General features: G+C 40.4%; 1 protein-coding gene across 1 annotated transcript; it reads right to left on the minus strand.

Annotated features, from left to right (window-relative positions):
- Positions 1 to 1216: 1216 nt before the first annotated feature.
- On the minus strand, positions 1217 to 18225 carry LOC121729493 (gustatory receptor for sugar taste 64f-like). Its single transcript, XM_042118015.1, has 13 exons — positions 18189 to 18225; positions 17598 to 17643; positions 17070 to 17123; positions 16913 to 16965; positions 16146 to 16284; positions 12859 to 12977; positions 10837 to 10991; positions 9829 to 9951; positions 5495 to 5649; positions 4585 to 4656; positions 3881 to 4043; positions 3024 to 3113; positions 1217 to 1335 (listed from the first exon to the last, which is right to left on the minus strand). Exons 1-13 carry the CDS (start codon positions 18223 to 18225, stop codon positions 1282 to 1284), a joined length of 1260 nt encoding a protein of 419 aa, XP_041973949.1. The 3' UTR covers positions 1217 to 1281.
- Between the last annotated feature and the right edge of the window lie 317 nt (positions 18226 to 18542).

Genomic DNA, 18542 nt, shown 5'->3' on the forward strand with positions numbered 1-18542 from the left:
ATACTGGGAGGCCGATCGTTTTGGTCGGACTTATTTTGTGTACTAATGTATTATGTACCTAAACAGTATTATGCAGAAGAAATTAAACATATTTTACATGGTCTTAGTATATAATAGTGTTGTGTGTGTATATTTCCATTTCCATTTAAATAATCACTATGACTTGTTACAGGAATAATTATAATTATGTTTTGCTAGTTAGACATTGCTAGTGCCGGCAGCGAGGTTCCCAAGAACACATCTTCCCAAAGGCTCTGGGACGAGCCCATCTGCGAACTGGTGCGTAATAAACTGTTTAACACGTCTACCAGCGCCGTAGAACGGGCTCGACTTTTGGCCGTAGAGAGGTGGGAGTCGGGAGCTTGGCTGCAGGCACTGCCATCTAAAAACACAGGAACATTGCTGGACCGTAATACATTCCGCCTTGCCACTGCCCTGCGTCTTGGTGTCCCCCATGTCGTCCCCCATCAGTGTGTTTGCGGCGCGCGCGTTGACAGCTATGGTCACCACGGGTTGTGCTGCTCGCGAAGTGCCGGACGCTTTTCACGGCATCACAACCTGAATGACCTCATTCGTCGGGCTCTTGTCACTGCCGGCGTGCCAGCGATACTGGAGCCCTCCGGTTTGGCGCGCGACGATGGCAAGAGACCCGATGGAATGACCCTGGTGCCCTGGAATGTGGGTCGCGCCCTTGTGTGGGACGCTACTTGTGTCGACACACTCGCCTCGTCCCATATTCAGAGCACCTCGAGCTGTGCGGGCGCAGCCGCAAACCAAGCAGAGAACCTCAAGCGGCGCAAATATGAGAACCTCAGCGGAGATCTTATATTTGAACCGTTTGGGGTGGAAACTCTAGGCGCATGGGGTCCGGGGGCACATAAGCTTTTTAGAGGAATATCTAAGAAGCTTGTTGAAGCCACCCGAGACCCCAGAGCTGGGAGCTACCTGGCACAGCGGATAGCAATTGCCATCCAACGTGGCAATGCTGTCAGCTTGCTGGGCACTCTGCCAGATGGGGACGACTTGGGCAAGTTTTTCTTTTTATAGTTTTATATTTAAAGTTTGTATATATAATATATCTGTATATTTTAGATAGTATTTTAGTGTTTACATTTCTATCATATATGGACAATAATATTATGTTAATTGATCTTAAATTTTACGACCCTTAAAACCATGCATTGAACTAAGTTAGTATTATGTTTTTGTAAACCAATATTTGAACTCAATTTACTTGACAGAGCGAGTGTTGATGTAATCTAGTAATTAAACTTATTTTAACTACCCGTTGAACTGTAACAACACCAATTCGTATGTCACTATCGTACCGGCTACCTGTGGACAAAAAAGTATATAAACAAAAATGAATTTTAAATTTTGTTCGCCTTACTAAAACCAGTTCAGGTTGTTGAAACCTGAACTGATTTGAACACTAATAAAACACATTTGCGTGCACTTTTTCCACTATATTAAGAAATTATTAACAAATTACACGACCGGTTTCGAAATTAATCATCTTCAGGTGAACTGATTTGGCAAACTTTAAGGGTGAAGCCAAACGAGCGTAATTTGTGAGTTGTGAGTCGCAGAATTTCTGCCGCGTAAATAATATCTTTTCATACAATTAATCATGACTCAAAAAATTACGCTCGTGTGAATCAAACAGAACTTTTGTATGAAACTGAATGCAGCAGAATTTTTGCCAGCCGTAATTCTGCGACTCACAAGTCACAACTCACAAATTTCTCTCGTTTGGCTTCATCCTTAGTCAAGAAAAAATTGTAGAAGTCTAATGAAGGTTTATATTAGGATGGAAGTGATGTGCGTGAACTGAGTTTACTGGGTGATCTAGTAACTAGTTGATAATAGCATTACTAGCTATTTGACCGAGCCTTGCTCGGTATTCGATAAAACACGAATAAAATGACATTTTCTAAAAACATGATTCCTACCTAGATCGATTTATCGCCCCCCCCCCCCCCCCCATCGAAACCCCCTATATACTAAATTTCATATATATATATATATATATATACATATATAAATTATAAAACATTAGTTTTATTTTTATTTATATAATTTAAATATTATAAACAATATAATACTAATAGACATACAGTAATAACATTAGTACGGATAGTATGGAACTATGGATATTTTAAAAATAATAATGAAAAACACGTTATGCAGTGATTTAGTAAAAGAAAAAATATTTTTTAGTAAGCGTAGTAATTCAAATAATATAATCTTCCATACCTATGGACGATTAATCAATCAAGAACAAATCAAGAAAAACGAATAGCATATATCAGCCATTAAGAGGGAATAGGGTAATAGGGATGGGAAGGGAATAGGGGAGGGTAGGGAAGGGTAGGGAATAGGGGAGGGTAGGGAAGGGAATAGGGTAGAGGATTGGGCCTCCGGTAAACTCACTCACTCGGTGAAACACAGCGCAAGCGCTGTTTCACGCCGGTTTTCTGTGAGAACGTGGTATTTCTCAGGTCGAGCCGGCCCATTCGTGCCAAAGCATGGCTCCCCCACATATAAGATTTAGATACTAATTCTCCCCGTAAATTGAAATAATCTGCACTATACTAGATTTTGCTCGCAACGTCAAAGCTGCGGTAGCCGTTCATACGTTATTTTGTTAAATACTGTCCAGTGTGATGATATACAGATAGAAAAACTTGAGAGGGATGGAACGAAGTTATAAAAAAAAAAACCGCCATCTATAATTGACGCCCAGGAATACCAACAACGACAGTTTTGTGGAATTGTAATAAAATGTATTTAAACACCCGGTAGATATCGCTGTTTGTTCTCAAAAACGCCATCTAGTTGACGCACAGGAACACTAAGTACCACTCAATATATTAACTATTATCAATGCCATCTGCCCGTACTTCGCAGGTACTAAAAAAAGTTCAAGTGTCGTTCCGTCGAGCCTCCTTTCGCAACGCGCGATAAGGAACTTCGTTCCAAAAACAGACAAACAAACACGGTGGTAAAGAAATTGTGCTTACGGATAGAACAAGTTCTTTAGTGACGTAGAAGAAGTTGAGACCGCTGAGAGCGACCATGTCGCCGTGAACTTGCTCGATAAACCGCTCCACCTGAAACACGAGTAAAAGTGATTTTAATAGCACAATCTAATGTAATAATACTCCCCACACCGGTTTCGGTGACGGTGGCCGGTTTTATTGAAACCAGACCAGGTACTCAGGAGTGATTTTTATAGTGCCCAAGTGTGTGCGCAGTACACAAGAGCACTCTCTATTCCTTTACTCTCATAACCCAGTGGGACGGAAGACCGACACGACCGGCGAGAGATCAGGCGCAGGACCGACTTTTTACATGCCCATCCGACGCATGGATCATCTTGACAGACAATCAGGTGATCAGCCTGCATTGTCCTAACCAAACTTGGAAATAACATGTTTCCAACGCGGGATTCGAACCCACGACCTCCGGAGTCGAGAGCGACGCTCTAACCACTAGACCACGGAGGCGTCTAATGTAAATTAATATTACGAAAAGAAAATATCTGCGGGTTTATACAAAATAGTCTAAACAACATAACACTTTCCGTAATCAATCTCTAGCTTTTCAATGAGGCACTTTTTTATTTTTCTTATGAGGCTGAAAAAAGTGGCTTATATTCAAGAGTGTATTTTATCATAAACACTCTTGATAATTAATTAACACACACTCATCAATCGGGCTCATCAGTCGGGACACGGGAAGACTCAAAACGAGTCCGGTCAAGTCTGCCTGCTTGTACAATTCCTGTTACATTGCTGTTGCAAGGTACATGATGATCACCCTGCTAATGGATAGGGCTCCCTAAGTCCCCATATAATATGCCTTCAGGTAAGTGTACCTCAGTGCAGTACGCCGCCGACGGCACATGGTACAGGCTGTGCGCGGGCACCAGTGATGCAGCATGGACCCGCGCTGCCACTAGCGACACTGCCAAAAAGCGCAGCACCACAAACGCCAGGGAGAACAACAGGTATACCAGGGTTTCGTGTCCGCCGAATATTCTGAAAAAAGTAGAGTTTAGTACAAAATAGTCTGATGATTACGGATAACAAGTATGGACTTTTTAACCCTTGATCAAAAAGAGGTGTTATAGGTTGACTTGTTTGTCTGTTTGTGTATTGTAGCATCTAAACGGGTGGACCGATTTTTATATTTTTTTCCTTGCTTGAAAGCTGGCATCATTGAGAATGTTCTTTGCAATGGTTCATCAACTTCAGTCCACGTAGTTCCGAAAAATTTGGGTTATGAAAACTGTGTGAGCTGTGGAATCTGTTTCATGAAAGGTTAAAAAACTCCCAATGATAATATCATCAAGGCGAACGAAGCGAGCGCTAGAATATCCCAAAACCTGAACATTTTGTGGTACATTTTACGGAAAAACTGTCACGCCTATTGCTTTGTGCTTTAACATAGTAATTTTTATTTGTACGTAGATGTGTTATCATCAGTCAGTCAAGGTGTGACGATGCGAGCCCTCACAAAGCTCGGCTTTTAACTAATTATTATTTAGATTGAAATGATCCTGACAAAGTGGGTACGTACCCGGTAGGATAGAATGGACAGTATTCACTGATCACTACTGTCGCCTCGTTTTTATCCAATCCGATCCCGAATCTGCAAAAATATGACTCATAATCTTACACAATAGTCAATACCGTACAAGGTATTAATCTGATATTCAAATACCAATTTTCAAACCTCACTCTTTATCGACGCATCCCAGCGCATTGGGACAAAGTGTAGAGGTAGAGTACGGAATGACACTCCCAATTTTTTGCTAAATAAGGACACATTTGCCCAATTCGCTGGCGTTTTACTTCTTAAGCCGGCTGTACACATGTTGCGTAGGCCACATGTGTACAGCCGGCTTAAGAAGTAAAACACCGGCATAGACTTAAAAAATTCACTTAAAAGGGTGAAGTGCAAACCTTCAAGAAGAAAGCTATTCCCTCTTAAATGGCCGGCAATCAGCGCTGCCAGATTTTTTTGTGCCAAGTTGAGACTTTGGAACTTTTTGAGTGAAAAAGCGGGATTCTTCAGTCAAAAGCGAGACAAAGTAAAAAAAAGGTATAAAATCAAAAGTTATTTGAATTTTATCATTTTCTTTGCGTTAAAATTACGTTTACGTTACAATAGATAGCAAAAGTAGCCAAAGAAAATCCACCCTCCTCCCATACTCTTATCGTCATTACGCACCTTTCTTTGCACGCTGCACGTACGTTTGGGCTTTCCCCGAAAAGCGGGACTGAGCCTGTCCCGCGCGGTACATTTAATTTTGATGAAAAAATCGGGACGTCCCGCCAAAATCGGGACGTCTGGCAACACTGCCGGCAATACATCTGAAGCTGCAGATATTCTAATGTTGCGAGTGTCCATGGGCGACGGTAGTTGTTTCCATCAGGTGACCCGTTTGCTCGTTTGTCCCCTTATTTTATAAAAAGTGTATACCCACGCCAGTATGTGATACAGCCTCAAGCAGACGAAGAAGAGGTTGCTGGCGAAGGAGGCGAAGACGATATTGTTGATGACGTCATCAAACGCACGGACCAATCGCGTGGCACCGCTGTACTGCTCTCGAAGGTCGCGCCAGTAGGTGGACGGCAGATACTAGGGTTAAAAGAAGTATAACTTTAGTGCCTTTGTGGTGAAAGTCAACCCACCATCTACCGACTTTCGAGAAGGAGAAAATCTTGACGACTAGACAGGAGTCGTCTATATTCTATAGATCTCGGGATCTCGGAAGACACATCTTTTTTTTTATAAAGGGTTTTTCAATAGGGACTCGACAATTTCTAATTTAGTTTGTAGACGCACCCTTTCACTTAACATTAAAATGATACTGTCAGTTTCTTCTGTAGACATAACATTTTTATCATGGTGAAGTACACGAACGAACAACGTCTACACTAACACTAACACCTGTGTCTATTACACTGACACTGATGGAGACGCTGTGGCAAGCTTCATAAAAAGAGCCACGGAGGTGTCAACCGAAAACACATAAGAGATTATAACATAAAAATGGCTATAAAAGACAGGAACGATAAAGTCCTAAGCCACATGGCGGGTAGATTCGACACAGAACGATATCTCTTTAACACCCTAGAAACTCCACCCAGCTTGAGTGACCCCTCTCCACCAAGCCAATGTCACAACATCTAAAGGCAAAGGGTGGAGCAGCATAAAATCTAAGGAAATCGGAAAATGTCGGACCTACTGGCCGCCACACCGACTGGGACCTCACCGTTCAAAACATATTATTATTATTAGTAATTTATAAAACAATAAATATATATTTATTTATTATATGTATAATATATTATAGTCTATTCTACTAAGTATATATGTAAATATAGATTACTTATGTTAAAAAAAACAAAAAAAAAAAGTGTCCATGGCGTGATGGACCACAATTAATTAAAATTCATAATATTATTTCAATTATCCTTGGTGCGAAAAATCTAAATAATAAAATAACAAAAAAAGGATATGGACGAACAGTCCATAGACGGCCACAATTTTATAATAAAAAAAAAAAAGAAAAAAAGAACAACGTCTACAAATATAAAAAAACTAGCTTTTACCCGCAGCTTCGCTCGCGTTAAAACGTATTATTATAATATTATAGCTGTTGCCCGCGACTTTGTCCGCATTAACATAGTATAATAACGGAAATGGATAATATTGAAATGGATTAATTTTCCGACGGAAAAGTCCACTGCATATTGATCAAAGGTCACTCGTAAACTGTATGTTTAGCTTAGGTTGGAATGAATTGACTTTTAAATAATAACTATATTCCTACAAAGGAGAATTAAAACTTAACACTAACGACGCTAAGCCATTTTGATGTAAGCAACAATCCCAGGAGGTTGAGTTTGGGAGGGCGCAGCCCCCTAAAGTACGGGCCGAGGGCAAAGTCCCCCGCATATTTATCAAATGACAGCCGAAAAGTGTATGTAAGTTTTGGTTGTATTAATAACTTTGTTCTTAAAAGGGAAAATTAAAACTCAAAACTAAAGATGCGATATCATTATGATGTAAGCATATCCCAAGTTGTGGGGGGGGGGGGGTTTGGGGGGGCGCAAGTACGGACCGACGTCAAAGTCCTACGCATATTTATCAAATGACAGCCGAAAAGTGTATGGTAAGTTTTGGTTGTATTTATCAAATGAAAAATCGGTTTAGCGGTTTGGGCGCAAATCATAAAAGTTTATTGAGCGGGAACCGTACATTTTTTCGGGATGAAAAGTATCCTATGTCCTTTCTAGGTACTTAAAGTATCTCCATACCAAATTTCATTAAAATCGATTGAATAGTTTACGCGCAAATCACAAAAGTTTATTGTGCAGAAACCGTACATTTTTTCGGGACAAAAAGTATCCTATGTCCTTTCTCAGTACTTAAAGTATCTCCATTTTGAATTTCATCCAAATCGATTGAATAGTTTACGTGCAAATCATAAAAGTTTTTTGTGCGGGAACCGTACATTTTTCCGGGACAAAAAGTATCCCTTGTCCTTTCCTATGTCTTAAAATATCTCCATACCAAATTTCATCATAATCGATCGAATAGTTTACGCGCAAATGATAAAAGTTTACTGTGCGGAAACCGTACATTTTTCCGGGACAAAAAGTATCCTATGTCCTTTTTCGGGACTCAAAGTATCTCCATACCAAATTTCAGCGAAATCGGTTCAGCAGTTTGGGCGTGAAGAGGTAACAGACAGACAGACAGACAGACACACTTTCGCATTTATAATATTAGTATGGATTTACTACAGAAATTCGGAGTCGGTGGCCGCTACTTTAAGAGCGTTAACTCCGATTTTCGATCGTAATTCCTGTCCTTGTAGACAAGCAGATTGGCCATGATTATAAATTATTTTTGGCCCGAATTAGACGATATGGACTTGGACAGCATGAGGTTTCCCAAGAACGGTGCCACAAGCCACACAGCACACGTTACAATCGATTTATTGAAGAGCAAGTTTGATGAGCGTGTTATCTCAAAAAATGGACCAGTCGATTGACCGCCTCGTTCGTGCGATAGATTTTTTTCTTTGGAGCTACGTCAAGTCGTTGGATAAGCCAACGACATTGGAACAGCTCAGAGCCAAAATTAAACGCTAAATAATTATTTTTGCCAAGCCACTATAATAATTATAAAATAAATAAATCTATTGATACATTTACTGAATGTTGATTAAATTATAAAATAAGTTGTTACATGTTGTACACCTGTATCAACAAACCAACCCAGACACACATTTTATCCTGTATTAAATCGTCTTACAGAAATAAAAAAATAAAAATTGTAGGTTATTTATTTCACTATTATGAAACCAGATTTATCCAAAAAAATTGTCACTTTTGGGTTACATTTGTGTAAAGGCTCCATTCCACCGCGGCGCATGCTGTGCACGGCCACGCGCACGCGTGGACGTGCACGGATTAAAAATCTTTTGTGCTTTTGTGATATATTTGACAATTCTGGCAGCCTTACCCATAAAGCGAAGTTCAAATCATAACAACAGATTTGTTTATAGTATAAGAGACAGGCGTTAGTTTTAAATGTTGTTTTACAGGGTATTTTTATAATTTTATTTAGACATCGGATTATATGCACGATCAAAGTGCCGAAATATGCATGCAAATATGCTCGAAAAATGGCCGAAATATGAACAAAAATGACCAATAAAGAGTTACTTTTTATTAAAAGTCCGGAGACCGCGACGTTGCCGCTGCTCATGCGGTTGCGCGAACGGCCGCTCCCACACCACCCCGCCGCGCGGCCGCCTAAAATTGACAACCCTAAGACAGTAGGTAATTATATCGCGGATTGGGCCGGAGTTAACCTACTTCCCCTCCTTTTAATATGCTCACGGCGCGGCGCCCCTCTCGCCTTACCATGGCGGCGCCCCAGGGCCCCGCGGCGGTGCACAATTTGGAAACCCCTGCGGCCAGCTAGGCTCATAACATTTTAAGTAATTAACGATTCGAAGCACCACAACATGTGCTCCTTCAAAAATAGGTATTAATCTTATTCGAACAATCTGGAATCATAAAATCGTATTTTAATATCATCATCAAAAACTAGCGGTACTACGGATAACGGAACCCTATATTGCGCGTGGCCGACACGCACTTGGCCGGTTTTAATTATATCTAGTTCTAGAGCCAACCCACAAGTACCACAACCACACGACAACCACAACCACACCACGTGGTCGGGCGTATATTTCGTATTGTAAATGAACTAGACCATTCACACGTACCACATTTTGCAGTCGTTGTCGACCACTTGTCAGATACCGACCACATCGCAACCACAACATTGCGTCGATGCAACGACAGTGCGCGCATACCGCCCGCGCTCTTCCCTCCCTCCGTTTCATTGATTTTCGTACGTAACCACATCGCAACCACATCGCAACCACATAGCAACCACTGGCGACAACGCAACCACGTCAGCATTTTGTCGGGACCACAACGCAACTACAAAAAGCGGCAGCGACACCATTCACACGTAACCACTGCCCAACGACATTTTGTCGTTGCGATGTCGTGTGGTTGTGGTACGTGTGGGTTGGCCCTTATTGTCAAAATTGTTTTTTGAAATCTGACATGTTAAATGAAGATTTTGACAAAAGCTTCATACATTTCTGATTGCGGAAGTAACTGTAGGTGTCGCAACTCGCAAAGCGCTTTTATATCTTACGACATAATTATAAAATTAGAATAATAATAAGAATACTTAATACAAAGCAAATAGTGAATTACTTACTTGGCCTTCGTTAGCTTTTATTTTTTTGTTGATTTGTTCCAGGATAGATGATAGAAAGTAACTGATGCAGATGATAAACAGGTGTGAGAAGCTCCAAATTATTGTTGACAGTACATTTAGTGCCTGAAAATGTTGTAAAATTAAAATATTATGTTACCGTAAAAGTGCTCCCTCGCCAGGAGCATTCGCTTGTGAGTTGTGATGTAACGTTACACAGTCGAGCATTACATCAGTGAGGGAGTGTAATGATACAATGTGTAATATCTTGATACAGCTTGTAACATCAATGACAGTGAAGTGAACTTGCTATGTAATGCTCAAATTCGAATCTATAATGTTACATTACACGCGAATGATCCCGGTGAGCCCTACTAGTACCTAGTTTCCGATGTTTTGATTGGAGTTAATATATTCAACGGCATTGTTGATTGGTTTTTTAAAATTACTCAATCACAAGCGCCACTGAGTAGATATAAAGTTCTGTCAAAAAACCTCATACCGTAGACCAGTAATTCCCAAACTTATTTTGTCTACCGCCCACTTTGAGCACAAGTTATGTTTAGCGCCCCCAGCTTTGTTTTAATTTAAAATGCATCCAAATGAATTAAATCACCCCGTAAGCCTTTACACAACGCCCCCATTTTTTTCTGGTTCCCACACCGCGACCTTTAAGACCTTTTGGGAAAAGCTGCCGTAGACGGTCATACTTTCGTAAATAGACAGACGAACAGACTTTCGAATAATCTTAGTATGGACGAGCTTTTGCCCGCGGCTTCGCTCGCGTTAAGAAGTAATTTTAAGTAACAAACTTTCATCTCCTATTTTATAACCTCTTGGAGGTGGAATTGATCAAAATCCTTTCTTAGCGGATGCCTACGTCATATCATCTACCTGCATGCCAAATTTCAGCCCGATCGGTCCAGTGGTTTGGGCTGTGCATTGATAGATCACCATGTCAGTCAGTCACCTTTGAGTTTTATATATATAGATAGATTTAATATCGGGTACCGGCAATATAATTCCTAGTAGTATATTATAGGTGACTCCAAGCTTGAACAACCAGGGGAAGGATTGCTCCACAAACAATCTGTAGTGGTCATGATCGGGCGGGTAGCAGTCCGATATGTCGGATATCGTCGATATTATAGACAGCCCGTGCTCCACTGAAAAAGTGCAAGCGTTAACAACATGCGATACGATTAATCGGATACGATATGTTTTTGACATAAGATGTATGTCAATTATACTTTTATGTGATATGGCAACAGTTTATTGGTGTATAGTAGTTTATAAATTAATTGTAAAATGTGTATATTTCATTTATTTATTATTCGTAGGTATTTCAGCATAAATGCAACGACGATGACAGTTGAAAATAATACCTATGTCGAAAATTTATGAAGGTACTTAAAGTCAATATTATGTAAGTACTTTCGGCCAGTATAAATAGTTAGTACTCAAGATGCATCTCGGTCTCAAGACACGGTTCAGGCTCTGTGATTGGTTGGCTGTCAAAATTTGGACCAATCACAGAGCCGAACCGCGTCTTGAGACCGGGTCGCATCTTAAGTACTATTTATACCGGCCTTTGAGATTATCCAAAATCACACATATGCGTGTATCAATATAATACTGAGTACATAGTACATACCCAGTCCAGTAGACAGTAGTAGAACGGTGGCACAGTTGCATTTGAACGTGACGGTGGGGTCAATGAACTCGTTGAGATCAGCTGTCGATATCTGCTTCATGAGGTGTTCCCACCTCGAGGCGAGACGCAGAAAAACGATACACGTCAGACAAGTTGATGCGTAGAACGAAAAATAACCTAAAATTAAACTAAAATTCAGACGTGGGAGAGCCATGATTTGGCACGAATGGGCCGGCTCGACCGGAGAAACACCACGTTCTCACAGAAAACCGGCGTGAAACAGCGCTTGCTCTGTGTTTCGCCGAGTGAGTGAGTTTACCGGAGGCCCAATCCCCTACCCTATTCCCTTCCTTACTCTCCCCTATTCCCTTCCCTTTCCATCCCTACCCTCTCCTATTCCCTCTTTAAAGGCCGGCAACGCACCTGCAGCTCTTCTGATGCTGCGAGTGTCCATGGGCGACGGAAGTTGCTTTCCATCAGGAGACCTGTTTGCTCGTTTTTTTTTTTTATTTCATTAAAAAAAAAAAAACTTATAATCATAGCGCTCTCTACACTAACACTCTATATTATTATGGTCATCTATTATTTTATTAGATGAAGGGTGAAGCCAAACGAGCGTAATTTTTGAGTTGTGAGTAGCAGAATTTCGGCTGGCAGAAATTCTGCTGTATTCAGATTCATACAAAAGTCCTGCGGGGCTAAAATGGTCGCTTTGGAAAATTATATTTTGAATCATAATATTATGATTCATTTAAAATCGCAAATTGCTAGTCTGCTTATTCATGTCTAGTAATTGGTACTAATTTGACATTTGTCAGTTTGACAGTTGACGGTTGACGATTCATTTGCTGAATTGATTGAGAGGAATTGCTAAGTGTGACCATTTTAGCTCCCCTATTTGATTCACACGAGCGTAATTTTGTGAGTGATGATTTTATGAAAAGATATTTACGCGACCGAAATTCTGCGACTCACAACAATGGAGCGACATGCGGTATCTATCTTTAGGTCCCCCATCTGCCTAGGAATTAACTTCTCTGATACATTGTGATTGTCTGCGATTGGCCTTCTATATAATCGGTATAAACAGTGCCGTAAATAGGGCGGTGCCACCGGTGCCCAGGCACAGGGCGTAAGAATGGCCAGGCTCTGAGGGGGCGCAAGAATGGCCAGGCCAGAGAGATCCTTATTTTTCGAATTGCTCCCGATAAGTTCCCGCGCCGCCCTAGAGATGTTTCCCAATGTAGTAAAAAAATATCCACAGCGGAACATATTACAACCTCCTCCTTTTTGGAAGTCGGTTAAAAAACAAAGGTGCAGTTATATAGAAGTTCGCACAGGGCGCTATTCACGGCACTGGGTATAAATTAAGGTCTCACCAATCTTGTTAACAGATATGGAGTTCCGTAGCAGCTGGTACAGAGAGAGCGCCAGCGCGGCAGACTGCGCCAAGCACATACCGCAGCTGTAGACATATCTGAAGCTGCGTCTGTTGTACCTGGTAATATTTGGCAGTGAATACTCTTCATCTTAGTGCGACTTTCGACAGGAATCCCAATATACTGGCTAAGGTTCATAACCTTGAAATGCCGACGCCGTTTTATTAATATTTATTATTGTATAATACATATTATCTAATTTATTTTTAGAGCTTCCCAAAAAAATAATTAAAATGTACTTGAAAAGAAGCAACAGTACACTTGATTGTATGTAGATACATCATAACTTTTTTTACCGGCGTTGTGCATGTATCGGGGATGGATACAATTATTATTACTATTACATCAAGAGCGTCCGTGGCCTAATGGGTAGACCTTTAGTTCACACTCGTAGAGGGTGCAGGTTCGATCCCGGGTCGAGGCGTGTTGAGAAATTATCTGATCTCAAGTAATGGACGCTCGTACGGTGAAGGAAAACATCGTCCATCGTCCCAGACGCATTGACTAGTTCTTTCCTCTGGCCTAGGCCGACTATGTTGCGAGAATGCCGTATGTGCTTGGGCAACCATACGGACATTAAAAAATCTTGTCCCAGGCACTACAGTATTTGAGGAGTGGTTACTTCGCTCTGAAAATACTGTATAAATCATCCGCCTTGTTTTATAACCTTACGTCAAACACGTGATTTCATATTTTATAAGAGAAAGGGAGTCAAACACCGTAGGAACACCAAGTCCGCAATTTGTGAACACACACTGGATCAACCTCGCCATTACATAAGATTTGATAAGCCACAAGTACTGGCAAAAAAAGCAAGATACCGCCCAAGAATGATACGCGAGGCCATTGAAATTAAAAAACACCCTAATTTTAACCGTCAAAATGGTTGGGTGCTGCCATCTAGTTGGGATCCAGTGATAAATAAACTAAAGCACAAATCTAGGAAACCTCGGCTTCATGACACTGTAAGTTCGTTCTGCGTAGATCGGAACGCAAACAAAAATTGATGAATCTTCGGGTAGTTGAAGAACTTCAATAAATTGGACGCCTGTCACCTCAGTCCACCCGTGACCACGGCCGCTGTAAAGTAGCCGAAACGTCGGGATTAATAAAAGTGCTCCGCAACAAAATCCGTAAGTGTTTGAACATTATAATATAATAAGAGAAAGGGAGGTAGAGAAATGCGGCATAGGAGAGAAAATAGATATCCCCCTTTCATTTTGCTGTGCAATGATTTTGATACAAAGTCATATCATAATATTTTTTGTAAAAGGAATATTCGACAGCAAATCGATGGCCCCAACGAATAAACGTGCAATCGAAAAAAGACAACTTTTCAGGAAGACGAAAAAACGTTTCGAACCACATAACTTTGACTACATAATAAATAGACAAATATAATGTAGAATCAAATTAAAGGTAAAAAAAATATCCTTCAGCTCATATATTTATTAAAAATCAAATATCAACCGTTTACCACATATTAAAAAAAAAACATATTAAATTATTATTCTAGTGACTAATATGTGACTCGTTAACACTATTGTATCAATGCACGTTTATTCGTGTCATAAATGAAGTTTCAACAAGTGCAGTGAAATGTTGCATGGTTATTCCACGTATATTTTTTTTTCCCTGAGCCATCCTCTGGTCATTTACACGCTTATTCCTGTATATTTTGTTGCTTTTACATGTTTGTAAAGATAAAAGCTCGTATATTACTGTTAAGAAGATCGACTTATTATTTATGTAATACGGACCTTATAAGTGATTGGTATAAAATATAAATCTATACTAATATTATGAAGTGGACGAGTTTGTTTGTTTGAAAGCGCTAATCTCAGGAACTACTGGTCCGATTTGAAAAATTCTTTCGTTGTTAGATGACTCATTTATCGAGAAAGGTTACAGACTATAAATTATCACTCTAAGACTAATAGAAGCGAAGAAACGTAGGAAAATGTGGAAAAAACCGGGGAAATTACTTAAATTTTCATTTATTAACATTATCTCGCGAACTACTGGATGAATTTTTAAGTTATTTGGCACAGATGTAGAATATACCATGACGTAAAGGAACATAGGCTATTTTTTGCGAAGAAATATACGGTTTTTGTAAAATTTATCATTTATGTGGTCGAGACCACGTGAAACGTCTAGTTAGCTAACATTTTCTTGTTGACGGTTCAGCGACAAAATATTGTTGACCTATTGTTGTTGTTGATAAACATTGACCTCCCTCACGCCTATGCGTGGATACATACATATAAAATGGAGTACAACCTTGCCTATAGATCCTTAGAGAGAGAGATCACTCGGGCAAAGTAAACAGCACGTCAATAGTATTGGTGAGAGACTCGAGTGCTTTCCTTTGGGAACCCGTGAATTCTGGTCCACGGCCTAAGCTATTGAACGATATTTCTGAAAGCCATCCTTCCATCCCTACAAGTAGGAAATGGATCGTTAGCCCACGACGCAAAATACAAAGACGATCTTCTGTGTAAGCTCTTTGCGTCAAACTCGACCCTTGATGACCTTGGGATAAAAACCGCCGACCATACCACAATGCAGGGGCATCATAGGTTACATCAGCGCCCAAAGTGAATAGCCCCGCGTGCCCTTGATATCCAAAAGTCGAGTGGGCCTGACGGAAACTCTCCTATTGTGTTGAAAAAGTGTGCTTTAAAGTTGGCTCCACTCTGAACGTGTCTTTTTCGGTTCTCCCACTCTTCTGGCATTGTCCCGGGTTCTTAGATGACAGCCTTAGTGTACCCGATCCCCAAAAAAGGTGACTGCTCAAATCCTTCCAACTACAAACCAATTGCTAAAACCTCCTTCTTCTCGAAGATAATGGAATCCATTATCAGCTCTTTCGATACTTGGGCGGCCGGACATTACTAAGCGACAAACACGACAAACAGTAGGTACGGGTTCCGAAAGGGTCGCTTGGCTGGTTATCTCTTGGCGTACCAAACTCATCGTTGGTGATTGTATGGAGAGGAGAGGCATTGGCTGTTAGTTTGGATATTATGAAGGCCTTTGATCGGGTTTGGCTTAAAGAGCTGCTATCAAAGCTTCCATCATAATAATATGGGCTTCCCGCAAATTTATGCAAATAGATCACAAGTTTTTTGGCAATCAATGGCATGCTACAGACCAACGGCATTTATTGTTATGCAGATGATAGTACAGGTACAGGCCCTATCTACCGGTTAAAATTATTTAACCTGATTTTATCCACGTCCTTCTCAAGGACTCCCACAAACGGCAGCAGGCCCACACACTGTCCGCAGATCACCATCAGCCGCATTGACGCCTGGAACACCTGGGCTTGTGTGCTGTACACCTGTTTTGACATCTGGATCCCTGTGAGGAAGGTTTTTGAGGTTTACTGTATTGCTAATGTGATACCTGCTCAATTATAGACCAGTCGCAACAATGGACTATAGTCCAGGGGTTCCCAATCTTTTTCAGCCTGCGGTGCAGTTACACGTAAAATATTTTATCACGGCGCCCTACTCCACCTAGCTATTAGAAAAAGATACATAAATAAACACATTTAATGATTATAGTTAGGTTAAGCAGGTAAATAGCAGGCCCAATCCCCTACCCTATTCCCTTCCCTACCCTTCCTTATTCCCTTCCCCTCCCATCCCTACCCTCCCCTATTACCCTATTCCCTCTTAAAAGGCCGGCAACGCACCTGCAGCTCTTCTGATCCTGCGAGTGTCCATGGGCGACGGAAGTTGCTTTCCATCAGGTGACCCGTTTTCTCGTTTGCCCCTTATTTCATAAAAAAGCGCACAATTTGGGAACCCCTGCGTATAGTCCATTGTTGCGACTTACGAGCGTCCATGGGCGACGGTAGTTACTTATTAAAAAAACACTTTTAGAACGCGATTCTCACTTGGGACTTGGGAGGTCTTTTATAGTAGACGTAGTAAATTTGTAAGTAGAAATCGGAGGCATCAGTAATCTAGACTATTAAACTTACATTTTGGGATGTGGTAGAACGGTTTTTGATCGCTGCTTTGTGCTGATTTTCTTCTGCAAATAAAACAATGAGATATATTCTAGATACATTTTATTCACGGCAATAATGTTTTATTATTTACAGATGCAACGCTGGTTTTATTCAGGTAATCATTTACGCCTCGGCCTGCGCTTGCAATCGCTTGAGGAAGGACTCCTTCTTCTGCTTTATCCTGTTGCAGAGAGGAAGAACAGGATAAAGCAGAAGAAGGAGTCCTTCCTCAAGCGATTGCAAGCGCAGGCCGAGGCGTAAATGATTGCCTCTAAGCTTTGTTATTTTAAATAGACTTCTAATAAAAGAGGAGGTTCTTAGTATTCAACTCTGTCATTTATTGTTTGCGTTTTATAATTATAAGCACTTGGTATGAAATTTTAAATTTTCGCGTTGCATTATAATTAAAACTTACTATTCGGTTTCCTAACGAATAAGTCGCGTTAAGTCCTGATTAATAAGTTTGTCACTTGGTAAACAGAACGCTTCCATTTTACTGCTGCGTAATGTTCTAGTGCCCAAGTGTGTGTGAAATTACACCAGTTTGTCTTGTTTCAATGATTGTCAGAGTCACAGAAACCGATGTAAAAAGGCATTGACTATCAAAGTGAACATTGGACAGGGTACATTGTGATAATATTATGAATATTCATACCTCGGTAATACATTGACGAATTCCAACTCCCTGTAGAGGTCGGAATCTAAAAATTGATTAAGCAGATTTGCATTAAAATGAATTAATTGGCAAAATCATAAATTCATTGATTTTGAGGTCAGTAGCCAGCTTTAAATCTCGAGGGATTAGTTTAAAAATTCAATAATTATACACACTTTTCTTGCATTTATTAGGGCAAGCGAAGCGAGCCCCGGTATATCCCACAACCTGAGCACTTTTGTGGTACACTGTGCGGAAAAACTATCACGCCTATTGATTTGTACTTTAACATACATAGTAATTTTTATTTATAAGTATCATGTAGATGTGTTATCATTGGTCAAGCATGGTTTGGTTCCTATTAAAATATATAAAAAAAAACTACCTTAAAGAGCAGCAGAAAAACGCGAGTCCTCACAAAGCTCGACTTTTAGCTAGTTTACTAATACGAGTACAAAGTTCTGCTACTCTTTGTCTAGAGTCTATGATTCTAGCTTTTCGGGATCGACAGAAAAAGTAGGTAAGGGGGTAATTTTCAATCGCGAAGTACAAAAACCATACATAATCTCATGTTATACAAAAAATATTTACGTTTTATTCCCTCCTTAACTTCAATGGCGATAGCCATCGCTGAACTGACACTGATTTTGTGATGAATAATGTACGCGTGAGTCAATATAAAGCACTCAATAAAAATTATAACCTTTTTGTGGATTGGGGTGCGATCGAACTTAACTATTTGTAACTACGCATTGCTTTTATAATTTGTATGCCCTTACCCGCAAATCTGTCCTGATAATGATAATAGCCGAATTTGTTTTCCGTATTCGGACATCCTTTGATAGGCGCGGTTCGGGACTGTGCTCTGTATGGTATGCTAAAACACGTTATTGGTAGGAATCTAAAAATATATTTTGGCAGATTGTCAGGTCCACAGGATAATCG

Source organism: Aricia agestis, chromosome 8, assembly GCF_905147365.1.
Source record: "Aricia agestis chromosome 8, ilAriAges1.1, whole genome shotgun sequence".
Classification (NCBI taxonomy): domain Eukaryota; kingdom Metazoa; phylum Arthropoda; class Insecta; order Lepidoptera; family Lycaenidae; genus Aricia; species Aricia agestis.

What these genes read in the sequence shown, in the direction of transcription:
- LOC121729493 (XM_042118015.1), bottom strand. Translation starts at nt 18,225, where the DNA reads ATGGCTATCGCCATTGAAGTTAAGGAGGGAATAAAAC. An exon ending in TAAAAGCTAACGAAGGCCAA is followed by an intron (nt 5,650 to 9,828) that starts GTAAGTAATTCA and finishes TTTTAACCCTAG; the next exon opens with TATCTGCCGTCCACCTACTG. An exon ending in AGGCTGTATCACATACTGGC is followed by an intron (nt 4,657 to 5,494) that starts GTGGGTATACAC and finishes ATATTTTTGCAG; the next exon opens with ATTCGGGATCGGATTGGATA.